This window comes from Myxocyprinus asiaticus, chromosome 5 (genome assembly GCF_019703515.2).
Source record: "Myxocyprinus asiaticus isolate MX2 ecotype Aquarium Trade chromosome 5, UBuf_Myxa_2, whole genome shotgun sequence".
In the NCBI taxonomy this organism is placed as follows: Eukaryota; Metazoa; Chordata; class Actinopteri; order Cypriniformes; family Catostomidae; genus Myxocyprinus; species Myxocyprinus asiaticus.
The window spans coordinates 30519087-30541184 of NC_059348.1; the positions used below are offsets into that span (position 1 = coordinate 30519087).

At 41.1% G+C, this 22098-nt stretch overlaps 1 protein-coding gene across 2 annotated transcripts in view; it reads left to right on the forward strand.

Moving 5' to 3' along the window:
* The window catches only part of LOC127440447 (zinc finger SWIM domain-containing protein 5-like), a 59069-nt gene that overhangs the window by 23444 nt on the left and 13527 nt on the right, over positions 1-22098 (forward strand). For both annotated transcript variants that reach the window (XR_007897134.1, XM_051697014.1), the window contains exons 2-6: positions 16243-16599; positions 18081-18229; positions 18908-19058; positions 21284-21460; positions 21559-21735. Coding sequence is in view for 1 of the 2 variants with exons in the window: in XM_051697014.1 (XP_051552974.1) it covers positions 16243-16599; positions 18081-18229; positions 18908-19058; positions 21284-21460; positions 21559-21735 (1011 nt within the window). In the remaining variant the exon portion in view is untranslated. The remainder of the gene's footprint in view (positions 1-16242; positions 16600-18080; positions 18230-18907; positions 19059-21283; positions 21461-21558; positions 21736-22098) is intronic.

A 22098-nucleotide genomic window follows, 5' to 3' on the forward strand; every position in this document is an offset into this window, starting at 1 on the left:
ACCTCTTCCAATGTTCACTGTTTCTTTTGGCTTCTGCAGATACAGCATGCACTGTATATGAAGTGAGCGCTGTGGCCCATCTTCTAGAGAGACTCATTGGACCTCTAAATATTCTCTGATAATAGAATAGCCTTTACTCTTAGTAGGGGTCACTGATCTAAATTGGCCGATCTTCGTCTTAAGTCTGTGAATGGTGATTGGCCGATCGTGCTTAGAATCAGGGCCGATTTTTGTTTTTTGCAGCATGCAGGGAATCACACATACTGTAATGAATGAAAATTTTCTCAGCATTACAAATGTGTGAATATTAAGTTGCCCAGATTCTAGAGTCATTACGGTAGTAATTCTGACTCGCTGCACTGTGAGCATGGAGAGGATAAAGATATTGCTAACATACGTGATGTAACGCGAGTCGTGACAATAAGACATTGTGTTGAGCGATAGAGACTGTTTGAGCGATCATGAGCACTTTCAGCTTCACTCCATTCAATATGACATCAAACATTAATAAACAAATCATAGATATTAATGATTTCTCACTGGAGCAGTTTTAGTGCTTGTAATGGATATATTTTTCTTATTTTTGAACGTATCTCTCCTGTGTGTGATGCGCTCGTGGTTTTTACTGCTTACCAGTATGTCACAATGACCTTTTGATATTGACAACAGAACAAATGTAATTTTAATGAAATTTTGGTAACTTTATAAAAAGGTTACATTCGTTAACATTAGTTAATGCATTAGGTATCATGAACAAACAATGAACAATATATTTTTACAGCCTTTATTAATTATAATGGTAGTTAATAAAATTACAGTTGTTCATTGTTAGTTCATGTTAGTTCATAGTGCATTAACATATGTTAATACAACTTTTGTTTTTTAAAATATAATAGTATGCACCGATCAGCCACTACATTAAAACCAAACACCTATTATTGTGTAGGTCCCTCTCTTGCCGCCAAAACAGTGCCAACCCACATCTCAGAATAGCATTCTGAGATGCTATTCTTCTCGCCACAATTGTACAGAGCGGTTATCTGAGTTACTGTAGACTTTGTCTGTTTGAACCAGTCTATCCATTCTCTGTTGACCCTTCTCATCAACAAGGCATTTCCGTCCGCAGAACTGCCCCTCACTGGAATTTTTTTTTTTTTTTTTGGCACCATTCTGAGTAAATTCTAGAGACTGATGTGTGTGAAAATCCCAGGAGATCAGCAGTTACAGAAATACTCAAACCAGCCCATCTGGCACCAACAGTCATCCATGCGATAATCTAATCAGCCAATCGTGTGGCAGCAGTGCTGTGCATAAAATGATGCAGATATGGTTCAGGAGGTTCAGTTAATGTTCACATCAACCATCAGAACAAATGTGATCTCAGTGATTGGAGCGTGGCATGATTGTTGGTGCCAGATGGACTGGTTTGAATATTTTTGTTACTGCTGATCTCCTGGGATTTTCACGCACAACAGTCTCTAGAATTTGCTGTGAATTGAGCCAAAAACAAAAAACATCCAGTGAGCGGCAGTTCTGTGGATGGAAACACCTTGTTGATGAGAGAGGTCAACAGAGAATGGCCAGACTGGTTCGAACTGACAAAGTCTGTGGGAACTCGGGTAATCGCTCTGTACAATTGTGGTGAGAAGAATATAATCTCAAAATGCTATTCTGAGATGCAGGTTGTTGCTGCTTTGGTGGCACGAGGGGGACCTACACAATATTAGGCAGGTGGTTTTAATGTTGTGGCTGATTGGTGCATGTTGTAACTAACATTAAATTCATTAGTTCATGTTAACTACAGTAATGTTGTTAAATAATGTCAACAAATGGAACCTTTTTGTAAAGTGTTACCATAATTTTACTGTGTGGGGCACAACCATATAACTGCACAGTATAACTTGCAAAAGTGTGGCACTTTTTAAAAAAGTGTTAAATAATCGGAGATCGGTATCAGCCTCAAATTTCCTGATCGGTGCAGCTCTTAGAAGAGAACATCATGCTTTGTTCTCCTCCCCATAGCTTCCTACTTTTCATCTCTCATTCTTTTTTTTTTACCCCCTTCTCAGTTGTAATCCTGGATTTTGGCTCAGTACCCAGTTTTCTCTATTGATGTCTTCCTACCTCCCTCCTCCTGCTGTCCCTCTGTCTCTGTGAAGTCCACACACTCCGTTCTTTGTGGCTGTGGTAAAGAAGGAAGCGTGTACATGGAATTCAAGTAATGCATTCCCTACTCTGCCACAGACACGCATACTAAGACCCTCCTATTGCCACCCAGTGCTGTGCCAGTTGTGTGTGGGTCATTATGTTTGGCATGTGGCCCTGGATGGGGTGTCCTTCCACCCCTCACCCACTGCCTTATTCCTTGGCAAATGCCTCCTGCTGACTCAGGACCCCATTTCTATGTGCAGCACTTCTGGATTGTTGAGAAATGCCACTGCCTCTATTCCAGCCCATCATCCTGAACCCCACACAATATGGAAGAGGTCGATAAAGCTATCACCTCCTCCCCCTGCTTTCTTTAATGTTCTTGTATTGTTTATTTTCTTTCCTCCTTTTAGTCTGCCCAAATTGTACATACCCACATCCGCAAAGCAGTTATTTTGAGAAAAGGCAGACATTTAATCTGGCGGTGGGATGTGTTTCCGGCTTTCCATTTCATAAAGCTTTCACTTTGCCTCTATCTGAGATCTGTCTGAACATATCCTCTGCTAGGGCAGGACCTCCTCAACTTACCTCGCGGGATAAAAGAGCCTTTCACAATGGTTGTTCCACTTCACAAATGCTAGAACATCTCAGCACTGACTTCTACACTAACTTACAAAGCCATCATTGAATCTTACACTAATGTGTGAAACTCATGGCCCTATCTGCTCCTCTCAGCACTTGCCTGCTGGTGCATGTTGATAGTACAGTGTGAGTAATGTAACAGGAAACCCTGAAGACTGTCCCTGCCGGCATTTTTGAGTAGGGTGTACAGTATTCCATCCTCCCTCATGGTGGTCAATAAAAGGGGCCGGTATATTCTGATTAGGAGTGTATGTTTTGTGTTAATTGTTGCTATATTGCCCATGGCTCATCTAAAGGCCTGCCAGGCCCTGCTGGGTCCTCTTATCTTAGGCGGAGAAACACTCGTAGTTTTCCACCAAAGTGCTTCTGATGCAGGCCAGAGAATGGTGCCAGCTCTATCCTGTTTAGCCTTCACAGTCACGATTGAGAGAGTGTTATTTTCCTCTAAACTGCACTTGTGGTTCTCCAACCTACAGTTGATGGATATGCAGGGTTTCCAGAGGCTCTCCCTCTACCTGTTTAGGTGGGGTTTTCCAGCTTGCCCGTGGTGGTAGGAGCCAGGTGCTGCGGTGCCAAGTTTCGAAGGGACCAGCTGGCACAACTAGAGCCCTTTGTTTTACTGTGCTCTGTATTCAGCCCTAGTCGCACAATGTTGTTATGAGTCGCTATGCAATGGCAATGACCTTGGCAAAAGACTGAGGTGAGAAAAAGCTGCATTGTGTGAGCTGTAATTGTTGCCTGTATACTGCAGCTTGATAGGTTTATTTTGTTTCAGCAATGTTGAACTTCTCTAAATGTCATCAGAATGCTTCATGCTTTTTGATATAAACTTTCTCTATTAGATCAGCAGGACACATGCATAGTTTGACAAACTTCTCGAGAAAGCACAAGTACTTTACTGGCCAGCTTTCCTATGGTTGTCCTCTCCAACAGGGACAGAGGGCAATTTATGAATATTCATGCCGCTGTCCTTGGTTACTAAAAGCAGTGTTTAAATCTACATAATTTGTGTTTTAAGTGCCTTTCAAATGGCCTTTTCCTTTTTGACACTCTCAAGAAAAGGAGCCATACTTGGTAATCAAGTTGCCAGTGTAGGACAGATCCTAACAGTCCAAAAGCTACTTAGATGTTCTGGCTAGAGGCAGCCAAAGGCTGTTTTTAAATCACTTATGTTGGTGTTCAGACCCTTACAAGTGGTTTGCAGCCTCATAAAGCCTGAATGAGGTGCAATTGTGAATTTTCAAAGCTTTGGATACAAATACAAGGTTGTTGAATTTAATGATGCGCTTGTATGCATGTACATTACTAAGAGAAACTGTGGCCTATATCTAATTTTTTTCATTCACAAAAGTGTTTTTTATTTGTCTGCCATTCATAACATTGCACTGGACAAGAGCATGTTCCATAAATCTTATTCTGTGGCACTGTTGGTGCTCCGATGGTTTGTGTCCCTCCTGGCTTGGCATTGAGAGATTGTCATTGGTGAGCTGCTCTTTTGAGAGCTTCAGGGCTGTTTTAATGAATGGATGTCTGGCAATAGGCCTTTCTTTGTACACGGAGCCCAGCTAAAGTGCATTGTGTTTCATTGTTTATAGAGCATTTCCTATTATTCTGCATGCATGCACAAGAGAATGTCGATGAAAGCCTTTAAACAGCTCAGTCTGAAATAAGCCGTTTTACTTATTTTGGCCAAATATTTTTGGTTTTCACAAACGCAAAAGATGTTCAGGGAGGTGTCCAATTTAACAGAGAACTGATGATCAATTCTGTTCTCAACACATCTGTACAATTGCACACCTGAGTGACCTGATCTGACTGGTCAGTTTAAAATGATTAATCTGTCACTGTTGAACAGATTCTTGCTGTAGTAAGATCATATATTAAGAACAATGCATGGCGACCACCTGCATAAATGCCTTTGAATGTTACACAACTCTCTGTCTTGGTTGGCTAGCCTTATTAAATAAGAGTGGTGTATTATTTATTCTGTATTCTGTATTAGGGCAGGTGTCTGAACTTATTATTGGAGATGTTTCATCTCAGCTTTTTATCTAATGTTTGATATGTTGTGACCAAACTGGGAAAATTATCATCACAATGTGTGAGAGGCAAACATTCTGTGCTTACAATAGGGTATTGTATTGCTCAGAGAGGACACTATCTCACCCCAGGCCTCTTGGTCTAGGCCTCTATGTTCTTGAGTTGGTGCTGGCACTAGTGTCCTTCCGCTACATCTCCTATCTGTCTGTCCCTGTCCTCCTCTGCTCCTCTCTGTCTAGGCTGATGATCTCCTAGCAGCGGTGGTTTCGCAGGACCTTGCTTCCAAGCTGACACTTTCTAACCGCTGATGGCTCTTTGTGGGCAACAATGGCAGGCCAGGCCCCAGCCTGAGGCCTAGACAGACCAGTCAACAACAAAAGGGGCCTGTGAATCGGAGGCCCAGTGGGCATCCAGTGCAGGGGGAATAAAGCAGGTCAGGGCCTGATTAAGAGTGCTGAGGGGAACACCGTGCAGGACTAACGGGTGCATGCCAGCTCAAAAGGCACTCCTGAGAGAGACAGGGGAGGGAGGCTGGTCACAGACAATGGGGAGTTTATGGAGGGGATTGGGGGGATAGTTGGAGGAGGAGCATTTGTAATTAGAGATGCCGCCATTGCAGCCTCAGCTGATTCCTTAGCTGCGCACACCTTCAGGGTCTCATCGCCATAATGCATGCAAAAGCTAAGCTGGAAGGGCTTGTTGGGAATGATTCTTTTGTGTGTGTTCTCCCCCTCACTTGTTTTTAATCCATGTCCATGTGCTTAGCTTGGTTTGATGAGCATTTTCTATAGGCAAATGAGAGGAGGGGTTGATTTAAGATGTTATTATAGGCAGGGCTCCAGACTGCAACTAAATGGTCACATTTTGCGACCGTTTTTCCTGCCAGTGCGACTAAGTTTTGTTTATAGGTCGCACTGGTGCGACTTCAATGTTGTCCAACACTAGTGCCTGACCGATTTATCGGCCAATATTAGCCTTTCACAGTTGTATCGGCGTATATGTTTTCCGATATGCACAGATATGAAAACGTTTTTTTTTTTCAGAACATATAATGCAGAAAACAATGCTTGGGGTGATTTAGAATTGGTGTCAAAGTAGTTTGTCCAGCAGAGCACAATCCGACTCCATTATTTACAGAGCTGAGCTGACGGTGGTTTTGCAGACAGTATGGAGTGTCTTCACGGTAAGTTGCTAACTAGTTTGTGAAATACATACTGGAAAGTTAATAAACAGTGACCCCATAATATTCCCTTTTCAACATAACTAATATAACGTTAACCATGTCACTCATGTTTATCACATCTGTTTGCTATGTTAGCCAGCTATATTTTGTCAGTGCAGTCAGTAATGTAGCAGATTGAAAGGTAAGCATCAGAGCATCTTTTTGCAGCTCAGCAGAGCTGAGTGGTGCGGTGTTGGATTGTGTCTGTTGAGTGTTGATTTCACACTACGTTGTTACCTAGTTGGTGAGACACAATGCTGGAAAGTAAATAAACAACGTCCATCTTTTACTCTACGTGACAACGAGAGTAAAAAAAAAAAAAAAAAGAGCTTATAGCTAACCACGTAGCTACTTTCATACCTTGTCGGCTGAGTGGAAGCTAATGTATACAAACTGTTTTGTTCAGGATTCGCAGTTTGGTACCCCCTTCAACCGAACAATTCCAGTCGTTGCATTAACAAAATATAATATTTAAAAGTCTGGTTTTCCACCGTTGAAAGTTTCCCCTGAACTTGCATAGCAGAATACGGTGTAACACCGCTGCCGCTGTTTATCTCTTGACTCGGCATGTGTAAATGCTTCTTGTTTTACAACCTGCCCCTAATTGACTGGCAGCATTAAAATAGTCAGCATTTGACTGATACTAAACAGTACTGCTGATGTTTATTTAGCTATTTATTTTATTTGAATTTATTCTTTATTTAAATGGTCAGCCATTGACTGATACTAAACAGACAGTACTGATGTTTATTTAGCTATTATTGTATTATTTATTTAAATGGTCAGCAACTGACTGATACTGAACATACGGTACTGATGTTTATTTAACTATTTATTGTATTTGTATTTATTCTTTATTTTCTCAGTGTTCATTTCTAGAATTTGTTGACAATGTGTAATAATAATAATGTCAAATACTCTTTGATAAAAAATATTTGTTTAAGAAATCAGCACCTTCTGAGCACCTTTGCATAGTCATATCGGTGCACAATCCACATAGAAAAGGTCTGTTTTCATTCCAGCTCAAAAATTAACTATATCGGCCACCATATAGGTAATCAGTGAATTTCCCCCCTCTAAAATCGGTATCGGTCTCAAAAATCCCATATCGGTCGGGCTCTATCCAACACTCCCTCTATCTTTCCTTGGAATTAGGAAAGACCTCCCCAAAATGACCTGCTGGTTGAACTGTGATGCACCTCACTGATCTCTGCCTGCATGACCTTCGTCTAATGATGGACTACACTCTGAATACATAGACTATCAATTAATTGCCAACAAAAGCCTTCATCGGCCAACTAACAAAGGACGGTGCATCTATGTGAATTTCTGCAGTTAATCCAGGATGAACTTCAAAGACTTAAGTCATTCATCTTACATTTCATACAAAATCTTTGTTTAAACACTGGCCCTTAACACTTAGTTTACTAATTTTAAACCATGACTTGCACTGCACACAAATAACTAATATTGGCATTATATTCATGTTGTTTAGCCAGAGGGGAACTGGCCCCCACAGTGAATCTGGTTTCTCCCAAGGTTATTTTTCTCCATTAACCAACATTATGGAGTTTTGTGTTCCTTGCCACAGTCGCCTTCTGCTTGCTTACTGGGGTTCTAAATACAATTATTATTTAATTATTTATTTTTTATACACAATTTACAATCATATTTAATCAAACTATACAATAATGACTAAGACTTTATACAGTTTCATTTTCTGTTAATGCATGATTTCTGTAAAGCTGCTTTGAAAAGATTTGTGTTGTGAAAAGTGCTTTACAAATAGAAATTACTTGATTTTCGCTCTCCGTTTATGCGCTGTCGTTTCTGTAAAGCAATATAACTGGCAAGCGCATCACCTGGATCAATGGATGGAGCAGCGCGGAGCAGATGAGTTAACTCGGGGACTGAACTCTAGCTCTCAACCATGGCGCGCAGCGTAAATCATTGATGGTACATGTCCACTGGCATCTTTCCAATTGTAAACACGCATATATAAGATTATATTTTTTGCTTGTGTACTGAGCAATAGTGTATAGTTTATAGACTATACACACTATACTGTATTACAAACACGCCCCAATGCGCCTGCTCTCTGGGGCATTGTGAGCGTCATTGAGCAGATATCTAATATGCACCGAGAAGCAGTATGAAGCACCGCATGAGTCACGGAAACCATTTTAATTTTCTGGTGCAAGCCTCAATGAAAACCCTCAGTGAGTAAACTAGATTAAAAACGCATTAAATGGCCTGATATTCTGAACAGCATTTAAAAGATGAACAGGATTTACTATGACCTGCACTGATATAAATCAGCAGACTTTTCACACATTACTGCCCTTAAATTCCCATGAATTTACTATAGTAACACCAACTGTAAATAGTTTCATAATAAATATTATCATTTAACTACTATAGTTCTATTAAATTTATTATATGCTTCATAGAAGTGAGGGAATAACATTAATTTTTATTGCAACTTTGGCAGTTTATAAATGTTTATTTTTTATATTTATCATTTTTAATTGTGTTAGGGTACTGGTTTTCATTACAAAAAATGCAATAGTTTGTTTTATAGAAATTGTGTTACATCTAACCATGGTAGTGAAGATCCATGCTTGGTTTTTCTTGAGGTTACCATGGTCTTGTTACAAAAAACACTGTTAAAATTATAATAATATAATAAATAAGAATAAAAAGATACTATGGTGAATTTTATATGGGCAAATGGAAAATAGAATCAAGGGCTTTAAAGCCTGGAACTTTGTGAATTATGGATATAGCTAGTTTTCTTCTGAGTAAAATTTGTTCTCTTCTAATGCTCTCTGATTGTAGAAAAATATAACTGGTTTTGTTTGCTTTCAAATTTCCAAGAGATGAACTTAAACAAGATCCTGATGAAAGGAGTGCTAATTCAGTCACACTGTCAGAATAATTTTGCCCTATCTAAATTGGGTGTTAACTGGGGGCCAGGGTAGCTCCGCGAGTAAAGACGCTGACTACCACTCTTGGAGTCGTGAGTTCGAATCCAGGGCATGCTGAGTGACTCCAGCCAGGCCTCCTAAGCAACCAAATTGGCCCGGTTGCTAGGGAGGGTAGAGTCACATGGGGTAACCACCTCATGGTCGCTATAATGTGGTTCGCTTTCGGTGGGGCGCATGGTGAGTTGTACATGGATGCCGCGGAGAATAGCGTGAAACGTCAACACGTGCTATGTCTCCGGGGTAATGCACTCAACAAGCCGTGTGATAAAATATTTAATTTTTTTTAATTTTATAGGCTGCAGACCCCCACCCCACACCGGTCCAACCAAATGAGGTGCTGGTGCCACCAACTGTAGAACTTGGTGGCACCGGTGCCATCACTCTCAAAAATTAGTCTGGAGCCCTGATTATAGGACTATTTAATGGACACCACAAAGATCTACTTTAACGTTCTCAGCACGATTAAGGCCTCTTCATATAAAAAGAGGATGAAGAGTTCACTTTAGAAGGAAGCTATAAGGAAATACAGGCAAGGTAATGCAGCTGGTACAAGCCCAGAGTACATATTGACATTTTCTTACCATGAAGATGTAAACACAGAGCACACAACAGATGTGAGCTTATTGGTCCTCAAAAGTTTTTTTTTTTTTCTGTTCTTTATTGCTACTGGATTTACAGCTGCGGGGACAACTGAAGTCTAAGGAGTGGTGGTGGTGTAGTGGACTAAAGCATTGAACTGGTAAGCAAAAGGTTGTTGGTTTAATCCCCACAGCCACCACCATTGTGTCCTTGAGCAAGGCACTTAACTCCAGGTTGCTCCAGGGGGATTGTCCCTGTAATGAGGGCACTGTAAGTCGCTTTGGATAAAAGCGTCTGCCAAATGCATAAATGTGAATGTAAGTCATACTACCGCATAGGAAACCTTTAAAGATAGAACACTGTGGAAGAGCAGAACCTCATAGCAGAAAGGAGTCCCACAGAAGTTACGTGCAAAAGCCTTTTCTTAAGCCAATCGGTTTAGCCATATTGATTGGGGATTTCTTTCTTTTTCAGATGGATGACTCATGAAATTAAAGCTTCTTAAAACATTATCTATCAGTGCAGGCTATGCTTCTAGTGTGAGTTCTGCTCAAAAGAGCCATTGTATCCAGCAGACTGCTGCTTGTCAATTGCAGGCAAGCAGATGGTTTGTACATGTCTGCATATTAAACAGAATCAAGTCTGCATTTAGGGAAATGAGCGGTTAAAAAGTCCATGCTGGATGGCTGTTTGGAGGGCACATGCTGATACGCAACGGCTTATGGTGGCTGACTGTTCACAAACAATCCATCAGTGATCAGGGAATGCATCACGTCCTTTTATAGCTGTCAGATTGTTTTAAACGTGCAAACTGCCCTCATCAAGCTATGGCCTTAAAACAATACACAACCAAATTCTCTGCGACTAGATGTGAACTGATAATTTCATTAAAAAAAAAAAAAAACGTGCATTCGACTGGCATTGGCTGGTTCAGTTGTGTTTTTCTTTTCAATTTCAAAGCAAGCAAATGAAAACATAGGCTAACTAATTGAATTGGAGTTGTTTTTTGTGTCACATGTTTGTCAATATGTCAATATGTCAATGGCAAGGTATATTTGCTTGCTTTTATAGCATTTGCATGAAGAGAAGAGCAGCTTAAGAAGTACAATCTTTCTAGTAAGCTCTATGCACCTCACACTTCACAAATCATGGAGATCCATGATTTCCTCACTGAGCAGGAGAAAGGAAACATATGCATATTCAGCTAGCTTTTTTAGAAGAAAACCTTGAACAGAAATAATGAAAGGATATCCCCCGCCCCTCTTTCTTCAAGTGCATCTGCTTTTATCTCAAGCGGGACATCTGGTTGTGTTTACGGCCTGTCCAAAAGTGCGATTCATCTCCTCCTTTTCGCCTGTACGCCTTCAAATTCATCCGCCTCTCCGGCATGTTTTCAGCCTTCGCAGGGTGAATTATCTGAGAATAAAGGCTCTTCAGCCAGGCCTAGTTTGCATCAGATGCTAAATTGTTGGTTTTGAACTCCCCGGTGCTGTAAGATTAGCACGGCTTTAATTTCCCCTTTCACTTTATGCAAAATGCGCACAGCTCAGGCTAATGGGGACTGCATACTCTTTGGTCTTATCTGAGATTTCCACGGAAGGCAGACCTGCTGGTCATGGTGGCCCACTGAAAGGGAAGCTGATTGAGCCCTGTGCACCTCTTTTTGTGGTTCACAATTCGTTGGATCAGAAATCAATTACATGTGATTGTGATGAATGACTCCAAGGCAGGGTCCAGTACTGGTGTTTGAGGACCATCACAAATGAATCAATCAAGCCTTTATCAGAGTAGATAGAAGCCCCCTGTGCATAGCTGAATGTGTGTGCCTGTGCGTATGCATGTCTGTTGTGTAGAAATATATGGGTGGGGGAGCAGAGATGCTGATGCAGTGTTAACCATATTGCTGCTGGGACAGATGGAAGATGGAAAGGAAGGGAAGGGTGGGAAGAGGATAGTAAGAGGAGGGGGAAGCTCCCGTGCGTGCAGCGCTGGCCCCAGTCCCTGCCATAAAGGACCCCGTTTGGCCTCCACAGCTGATTAGAGGTTAATGGTTTGAGTGTGTAGGGTCTCTGCTGTGATTGGCTGAATGGGCCTAGAGTGGGCATGTCTGAGGGAGTGGCAGATGGTGCAGATAGGGTGATACTACAAGTAAATGAATGAAAGAGGGGGACTCCTCTCTTCTTCGTTCTTCTCCTGTCCTGTTCCCTGATCAGTGGCCATTGCTGCATGAAGTAGTGTGAGCACCCCCTACGCCTCCCTCCCTAACAGATGGCCACTGGAGCTCAGTGGCTAAAATGACTCTGAAAGCCCAGGCTGGATGAGCGTGCATTAGTGGGCATCGCCAGCAGATTAATTATGACTGTTACACATACACAGAGAATCACAACCTGGCTGGTTGACTCTGTTGTGCCGTGATGCTGCTAACCTAGCCATGAAGCTTGGTGCTGAGATGAGAGTTGGGCCAAAAGGAGTAGGGTTCGTGTCCTGAGAGAAAACCCTCTTGTGTTACATGGACTGTGACATGTAAGCCCCCATCACTTCCCCAGAGATGCATTACTCAGAGCAAAGCTCTACTCTGCCGCCTACAAATTTAGTGAAGCACAGACTACATGTTTTGGTGTATTGAAGTTTACAAGAACATCCATTTTAAGTTACCTCTGAGTTGTATCTTAAGGCTAGTGTGTATTTCGTTGTTCAATGTGCTGTTCTGTCTCGTGCACGGTCGAGTGCTTCGCTTTTCAAATTATACTCTTTTGACCACGAGCCCATGCGTATGCGCTTGACGCATATCCACTTATGAATGCTTTGTGATACTGTTTTTGCACAGTCAATGGCAGGCGAATGCACCGATGATGCACAAATGCGCAGACTGTCTGTGTGTCTAGAAAAACAAAGCTGCACATAGACAGTTCACGCATACTGTGCTGATGATTAAATTTATGTCATACGCACTATGCAAGAGATTTATTGGCACACTGAAAACCGAAGTTTACCTTGACTTAGTGTAGAGTTTTGTTGTATATCTCGTGTGAGAAAAGGAAGCACCTATTGTTAACACCTTGCTGCCGTTGGAGTTTGGTTTGGTGTTCTACTTCTAGATGGCTTTGCATGTGTTTGTGCCACAGAGACTCACTTAGTTTACTTTTAAAGTCTCTATGCTGCTAGTTTCAAGTACACATTAAACATACTTCAATCAATGTACTGCCATCTTTCCTGGCTTCAACCTTTTGTACATCCAACAATCCAGTTTTGCAGGCCTCTCAAGAACGACTAAATCAGCTATTGTGTGTTTGTATGCATTCATGCCTGGTGCAGACACAACATCCTGCTTTGTAGCTTCCAAGACACGATTATGAGATTTGTGTATTCTCTCTTTGTGTGTGTTTGTACAATGGTCTGTATGAACTAGCATTGTCATTATTTCTTATGGATGACGTTGCATGGCTCATTGTGACTGACACCAACACTACATCTGCTTATGACATTCACGCTTGCTCCAGCACAGTTCATCTCTTTTTCTCTCCATCCACTCCGCTGGGATGCTCTCAGCCAGGTTTCAAATAATCTAAAAGTCCCTAAAGGGGGGAAGGGTCCAATCTATGCTCACACCATGATGGAGGTTTGCCTGAAAAGAGCAGTCCTGGAGAGGATGGTGGAGCAGCATTCAGTGCTGCATCTGAGCAACAAAAGGCCTGAGTGAGAGGGTGGGGGAGAGCCAGTGATGACAGAGAGAGAAAAAATAAAGACAAGGAGGGCTCTTCATGTCCATCAGTAGCAGATGCATGATCTGTCCAATGCAACCCCTGTCACATGAGCCTATGGGCTCATCTGCTCCTCTGTAACCCCACTAACAGACTGCATCTGAGGCAATGATGCTACCGATCCTACCCAACGTATCCACTCTCTGTGTGAGAGTAAGGGAATTTTTTAATCAGTAGCAAGCAGCACTATTATTGTTGCTAATACTTGAGGTTTGGGGTTTGAACAAGCTTAAACCCAGCGTGTAACTCATCCTGCACTGTTTGTGCTATGCTCGTACATATTCCATCAAATCATGCATCTTGTTTAGGAGAGGTGTGATTACTTAGTTAAGTGATCTGATTTAAGATTTTCCCTTTGCAGTCAATAAAGTGATGAAAAAAAAATCCAAAGACTTGCATTAAATGAGGCAAAATGTGCCACAGCACATCCACTATGCCACAGCTTTTAAACAAAGTCTTTATTGTAGATTCTGAAGCTGAAATTTGCCCCTCCCATCCTTAACTCTTCTTACTTTCTGTACATTTTGCCTTGCATTTCTTCTCTTAGTCTATTACTCTCTCTTTTTGTGTATTTTTCTATCTTTTATACTTTGTCTGAAAATAAAAGCTGTAAGTCATTCCTCTGCAAGAAGCTATTCTGTATCTGATAAGGGATGACATATAGGGGAAATGTACTCAGCACAAGATAGTAGAGCAACTCCTCTTAAAAGAAGCTGGCAGATTTAAAGCACAGAAAGCTACTTATTTCAACCACCATTACTGCAAAATTTATCATTGCAGGGAGGCTCGCTCCGTGATGGCCGGCTGCATTTGATACTGGGTGGCATGTGTGTCCTTTATGTGACTAATGTGGCCCAGTCTCTGGAATAATCAAGCCAAACTGATGGTGTTAGCCATCATAATGCATTGTTCTGTTCAAATTCGGGCCTGTTTAGTCTCAACTGTTGTTTTTCAGTGCAAGATAATGCATGATCTGATAATTCAAAGTTTCGCATAAAGGCACCCTCATTGCCTTAGGCAGTTTTGAAATGTAAAACATTCCATTCTTTGCATATGTCACGGTAGGCAAGGTGAATCATTGTTGGCCTTGCAAATGTGCGTTGGTCCTAAAAACACGTTTGATGTCAGAAAAACTGCTGTAAAACACCTCGATGGATTACTGTTTGCAAACAAGATCTTTCCCATAATGTTCACACAGTTGATGCTCTCAGAGCTGTGCTGTCTCTGTAAAGAGATGTTACAGTGTGAAGTTCTTTTCAGAGCATCACTTTGAAATTGCGCAGCTTGATCGCTCTCGCCATAGTGCTTAAAAGAAAAACGAACCCTATAAATGCAGTCCTTTCTAACGCACTCCCATGAATCTTTGTCTTTCTAACCAAATTCGCTTTGAAATCTGCATTGTGCCAAAAGTAATTTGCAACACATAGGGGGGCACTCCCTCTCCGTTTTTTGTCTTTTATCAAAATGAAAACAGACATCACCATAAACTCCTCTTAATCTGATGGCTCTGTTGTGTTGGCTGTGCCTGAAAGGGTTTGGCAGTAAATTGGACGTTGGATTTCTTTTCTGGAAAATCTCGGGCTGAGGAGGGGGCCGACTTCTCAGAAGAACTCGTCTGGAAAAGCCTTTTGTGGGAATTGGCAAGAGAACAGCCGGCTTTGCTTATGCTTATTAGGCACCCCTGTCACACCAGTCGAACCCTAGAATTAATTGTGATGTGTGGAAGTGTGCAGTTGTCTGTATTTCTGCACATGTATGTGTGGGCACATGTAGATACACCTTTTGCACTGGTACACGTTGTTTTGGTCACAGAGGTTCTGATACAGAGCTATAGTCATGAGCTGGACACTTATTTGGGCAAATGGGTTGGCAACCAGAATAAGATTTGAACTGCCTGTTCCTTGATTAATTTCTGCTGTTGTCTTTGCAAGGATATTTGGGTTCCTGTCTGTGTCACTTGTAAGCTTACATGGTGATTTGAGATTCAGATGTTCTCTTTCTCCGAGCAAGCTGATGTAATATAGTTCCAATGTGTTGTGATGAAAGTCTCTATTGCAGTGCTTTAGAGTGATACAGTAATCCTAGTCTCCCAACCCCCTTTCTTTGGCTTCTATTATCAGTAGTTTAGCAGTCAAAGTGAAGAGCTAGAACTCCTATTGGTCACATAGACATGCATAGTCTTGCTTCCTTCATCTTTCTTGCAGTTTCTCTTTCCTGGGAGAAAAGTCTTCAAAGAAGCTTTGTTGCATTAACCTTTGGTCACCATGTGCTCTGAAATGTGATGCACTAGGCCCTTCCATTTAAATGTACTACAACTCTTAGTATGAAGCCTGAATTACAGGTTTTCTTTATGTTGGACATCTTTAGTAATCATCCTGCATTTCCAAACCACCCTCCAAACAATGATTCAGAGTAGCATCTTTGGGAAATTCATTTTTCATGGGGGAGTATTTTATTTTTTTTATAAATTTTTTTAAAGGAAAATTGAGCTGCCAGTTGTCGCCAGCACCTTGTATGGTTCTGTTGCAGGTTCTACTGGGTCTTGGATTTCAATTGTGCTCTGCAATTTGGTATCATCTCACCTACGGATATATATGTTAAACCTATCACCTATCTTGTGGTTTAGTAACCACAAACTAGTAGTCTCTTGTACAGTCAATCACATAGGGATTTGGTAGCAGCCTAGTATGACTTTAGGCATTTCTTGTTACCAACCATGAGTCACAACCTCCAGATCCAGTTACGCTCATGGAGTTCATGGAATGAGAATTGTATTTAAGACCACTGAAAGACATGTCAATGCTACTTGAATTACATAAAATGTCATTATTTAAACTTTTCTTTTCTTTTTTCTTCTACCCAGGTTTTCACCTTAGTGGAACGGTCACAGAGCCAGCCACGCAATCCGAGCCGGAGATGACACACAAGGTGGCCATTAGCTTTGACCGCTGTAAGATAACTTCAGTGACATGCGGCTGTGGCAACCGCGACATCTTCTATTGTGCGCATGTGGTGGCCCTGTCTTTATACCGCATCCGCAAACCCGAGCAAGTCAAACTGCGGCTGCCCATCTCAGAGACACTTTTCCAGATGAACCGAGACCAGCTGCAAAAGCTGGTGCAGTACCTTATCACGGCCCACCACACGGAAGTTCTACCCACTGCCCAGAAACTTGCTGATGAAATCCTGTCTTCCAACTCTGAGATCAACCAAGTACATGGTGAGAGCTGCACAAATGAGATCTAGATGTTTGTGCCTAACACAATGTGTGCAGAGTGTTTTGCTGCTCATACAGATCAGTTTACATCGTAATGGCCACATTACCAAAGTTTCCTTTCCACTGTCAAATTAAAAAAATTCTACACATCACTTCTTGATCATTTATCCTAATAACCACCAAAACAAGGAAGTCCATCCTCCTGCCCTCTGACCTTGTTTTGAATGGGAATTAAGGGGACAGCCAAGAAACCCCTTATCAGTGTTTAATCAGTGGCTTCACGTCGATTCCGGAATGTGCAGAATGTTTCAACCTGCCAAGATTTGGGACTTGGGCAGATCAAAAATGCAAACGGGACACCTACGCTAGAGTCCTGCTTATACAAGGACACACAGTACCCTCTGTTTATAGCAGTTTGCACCTCACTAGACCCACCACAGCCATTGTAAATCCATTTAGTACACTATTAATTTACTATCATGCTGACGTCCCTTTATAACAGGAAGACAGGTTTTCAGTCTGCCTCAGTCTGATCTGAAGTATCTGCCAGGCTTTCTCATTTCAGTGCCATTAATTTGACTTGTATCAATTGTATTTTACATGCAGCACAGCATGTCCTTGCCTTTGTAAGCACCAGAGCTGGTTCCATAGATTTCTTGTGTAATGTTTGGCTCATAGTATATAACGACAATGTGTATGTCACATACTGATGATAATCTACGCTATGCAAGTTATTATTGCTCCCCTAAGTCCAACCAAGCCTTTTAAGAGCTAATCTCTACCTGAAGATGGATCATCTTATCATACAACACATGCCAAGGACAGTGAAATGTGCAAGCAATGCAGAATCCATATATAGCATTTAGATACATATGTTAAATAACCAAAGAAGTACCCAGAGAGAGCCAATAGGCAGATCAACTCTGTGCAGTCTGTATATGAAGCAGGTTCATGGTGTATGTGAGTGGAATTCAATAGGGCTAAATGTGCTGATGTGTTTTGGAATGGGGGGGCTGTAAACCTAAAGTGCATTGACATATTGGAAATACAGTAAGACCTTCCTCAGATAAAGTTATTACCTCAAATGCATTCTGCATTTCTTCCTTCTTTTTTTTGCTTTTGCAAATCACTGTGTGCTGCTCATTAAATAAGCAGAATTATCTTTAGCTCGGTGATGGAAATCAATCTTTTGAGAATCAAGCCCCAATAGCTGTGATTTGACTTACCTCCACTCAATGGTATTATCAGTTTGTAATGGTAAAAAATGTGTATTCTGCTAAAAATAAGTGATATTATTAAGGTTGTGGCTCATTCTAAAGTGTTAAGAATGTGTACCAGCATCTTTTCCCATCCCTGTTATTATTGTATTTTTTGTAGTGTAAAAGCTTGTCTCAACCTCAATCATCCTCTCTTTTTTTTTCTACTGATACATGTTATGTTATTGCTGAAAATATCCAAAGTAATCATGTGTATTTCTCTCACAGGGGCCCCAGATCCCACAGCAGGGGCCAGTATTAATGATGAGAACTGCTGGCACCTGGATGAGGAGCAAGTGAGGGAGCAGGTCAAGCAGTTCCTCTCTCAGGGAGGATACTATGGCTCAGGCAAGCAGCTCAACTCCATGTTTGCCAAGGTGAGTCTCTCTCTCTGTCTCTGTCTCTGTCTCTCTCTCTCTCTCTCTCTCTCTCTCTCTCTCTCTCTCTCTCTCTCTCTCTCTCTGTCTCTGTCTCTCTCTGTCTCTCTGTGTGTGTGTGGGGTGGGGGGGGATGCTGTGTACGAAAGGTGCTGTTATGGTGAATTATGGGCCCATGAAATCCTAGGAGGCCTATTTAAATCAATGCATTTTAATTAAATGTCAAGCTGCCTCTTATTTTCAATAGCCAGTGCAGTTCATTGCTTTACCTGTCTCATATCTATAGATATGAAGGACTACTATACAGCCTTTGATATTAATGTTGAATCTAGCACTCGGATACATAAGCATTCTAATCTAGTCGTCCTTTCAACGAAACACTTCAGCTATTCTTCCTGTATTACATGCTTTTATGTACTGATTATGTTATTTATTTATTTATTTTTTTCATTAAAAGAAAAATGTATAATGATATCTGTATAATATTTTGTATAATGGGGGTTGAAAGATATTTTGTGTTTACTTTATATTCTACATAATACAATTCTGAATTGTTTTAAAGGTGTGTTTCATCCTCTACATTGTACATGAGGATGAGCAAAATATAAATCTGTGCAGTCTGTAAGGTCTTTTGCACTAATGTGTTTTAGCTATATTTTTCTTTGCATGTTTGTGCAGGTGAGGGAGATGCTGCGGATGCGGGACTCTAACGGGGCACGGATGCTCACTCTCATCACAGAGCAGTTTATGGCTGACCCACGGCTGTCTCTATGGCGACAACAGGGCACAGGCATGACCGACAAATGCCGACAACTCTGGGATGAGCTAGGTCAGTTTTGAGACCCACTATAGCTTAGTTGCATGTGACTGTGACAGTCAACCAGTTCCACTTCTCCCATCTCATTTGAATACTAATGTACAACCTAATCACTTTATTCTACAGTTCTACAGAATTAAACCTTAATCATCAGTACTTAATCTTCTGCCCCTTTGTTCAATATCGGGCACCTAAAGCACGTTTGTGTGTGTGTGTAGTGTCTGACCTGCAGCAGATCAGACAGGGCTAGTGAGTCAGAGCATTAAAGCTGCCTCCTATTGATTGGGCCATTTAAAGAGGTTGATGAGAGCACATCCTGAGGAGGCTCATTTGAGAGCAGGAGTTTGCTTCTTCTCTGGCTTCCTCCCCTCATTTCTCTTCTTATTAAATGATTGTAGCTGTAAACAAGGCGCACCTTCTGGGATGACATGCACTCTGATTTCTTAAGATGAGGCGTCTGGGCCCATCACTATGGACGGAGCATCTAATAAATGTGCAGACGTCTCAGTGTTTCATTTGACAGTCGTGCTGATTGGTTGGGGCTTAGCAATTCAGCCAATCAGTGCTGTGTGTACATGACAGTGGTGAAAGACTCAGACTAGCCATCTTTTACCTAGATACAAATAGGCAATACACAACCCCTCCAGTTACACAAGCCCACCAGACAACCCTTCAACTGCCAAATTCCATACTCTCACGCTTACCAGTGTTTTGATGTTGATGCACTAGGGCCTCTTCTGTTAAATTTTATAAAGTGATATTTCCCATTCACTTTTAGGAGCCAATAAAATGCTTTCAGGACTAAACAGGTTCAAAAATAAGGCTGCAACTAACGATTATTTTTTCAATCGATTATTGTTTCGATTAGTCAGTTAATTTACCGATGCTTTTTTTTCTGTAAATCTATCGATTCTTTTCTGATTAGTCGATTAATCCTTTGGTTAACTTACTAATAAATAACCCTAACTTTTGCCATTAATCTTTCAACGTTTTATTCAAACATTGTCTCATAAAAATACTTACTTTACAAATAAAAAATTCCCAACTTAAAGAATTAAAAGGCATCTATCAGTAATACAAATGTCCATGAGTTCAACATAAATTCAGCCCAACATAAATAGTGCAACAACAAAAAAAAGATTTTAGGGCATCATTTACTTTAAAGACTGTCCATAAGTCCAGCATAAGGTGGCATCCTTTTTATGGAAAAAATCTTGCACACAGTTTTGCCTCTTCCTGAGACACAAAATAAAATCAGTGACATATTTTAACATGAACTTTTACCTAATGATACTATTCATCACAAAAGTTGAGATTTATGCAGTGTAGGCCTAATTAGGAAAGGTGTTGTTTATTGTATTCTACCATTAGTTACAGCGAATAGTGTTGAGTATGATTTACTTCAATGGCTAGTGCCAATTGTAATCGGAAATGCACTTGTATTATTTATTTGCAAAATGTTGCTTACACCGACTTAGAGCGTAACGTTAATATAAATCTACATCGTTAACTTTCATGGGTCTATATGCGCATAAACAAACAGCTTACAACTTGCAAATGTGCTGGAAATCGGCATTGCCATACTAGCCATTAGCATCTGCTCTAGGGAGTCTTCGTTGAGTTTTTACGTGAAACATAACAGATAAGGAGGCAACAACGACTCCCAGGCACTGGCTACCAACCAACAATCTGACAAAACTCACTGTAATAGTCCAAATACTTACACTGCTGTCTCATTGTTTTGAGGTCTGAGAACCCCAGGATGTTTTCTTTTGAGATGCTTGTGCATAGCATTTGTGCTGCTGTGGTAGGCCATTTCACTTTTACAAAGCATGCAGAGCACCATTATATTAGGTCTCTGTTTAAAGAATTCCCACACGTTTGACGATCGGGTTCGAGCTTTTTGGGATAAAGTCTCATTTCAGCATACCTGGGAGCCGGAGCCATCATCATTGGGGATGAACATAAACAGTGCAACGCATTCCACGCAAATCAAAGTTTTTACGTAATGAACGTCATCGATTACGTCGACGTGTCATTCCGGCCCTATTCAAAAGTGCATCCAACTTTGAAATGGGTATACCCAAAATTCCATACCTCCCCCTCCTTTTCCTCTCTTTATACTCAAGTTACCTTTCATTAATCTCTTTCACACTATCTTTCTTTAAATCTTAATCCACCTCCTTTTAAAAGCCACATTTCAGTTCAAAAGACCTCTATGTGCTGTGGGTTTGCAGGTGCGCTGTGGGTGTGTATCGTGCTGAACCCACACTGTAAGAGCGAAGAAAAGAGTGGCTGGTTGAGACAGTTGAAGAAGTGGGGAGACATGGACATCTGTCCTCTAGAGGACGGCAATTATGGCAGCGAGCTGCCCAACATTACCAACGCCCTGCCACAGAGCAACCTTGCTCAGGGTTAGCTTGCCATTTAATTCATAAGAACCTAAAATCTCCTTATACTTCACTTTTCTTAATTTCTAATGGTTCACATAACTTTGTTTTACTCTATGTAGACTCACTAGCCCGGCCTAGGAGAACGGTGTTCACAAGAGCCATGGAGGCCTGCGACCTGCACTGGCAAGATAGTCACTTGCAGAGAATTATCAGTAGTGACTTCTATATGTCTCCAGCCTATCAGAGAGAGGGAGAGAGCCTGCTCTTCAACCCCCAGGGTCTGCCACTGTGGCTGGGTATGTGTGATGTCAAAAACAGAGCTTCAATAACAGGAACGAGGAGATATCAAAGGGTGAAACTTGTGAAAAAATATCCAGTCACATTTCACCCCAAAATAAATTCTTATTACGAAAATGAAGCCTTTTTAGGACCATTTAGATCTTTTGCAATGTCATTTTATGATTCCCATTAGGTTTTCATTTCTGTAAAACAGTATTTTTTTTTTACTGCATTACAGTAAACATTTCAGTGTAATGTACTAGTGTAAAATGCACTATAGTACCATGTTTTTATTATTTAAATCAGTACAACACATACCACTGTGATGTTTAAATACTCTAGAAGTTAAATAATATATATATTTTGCAATACAGTAATAA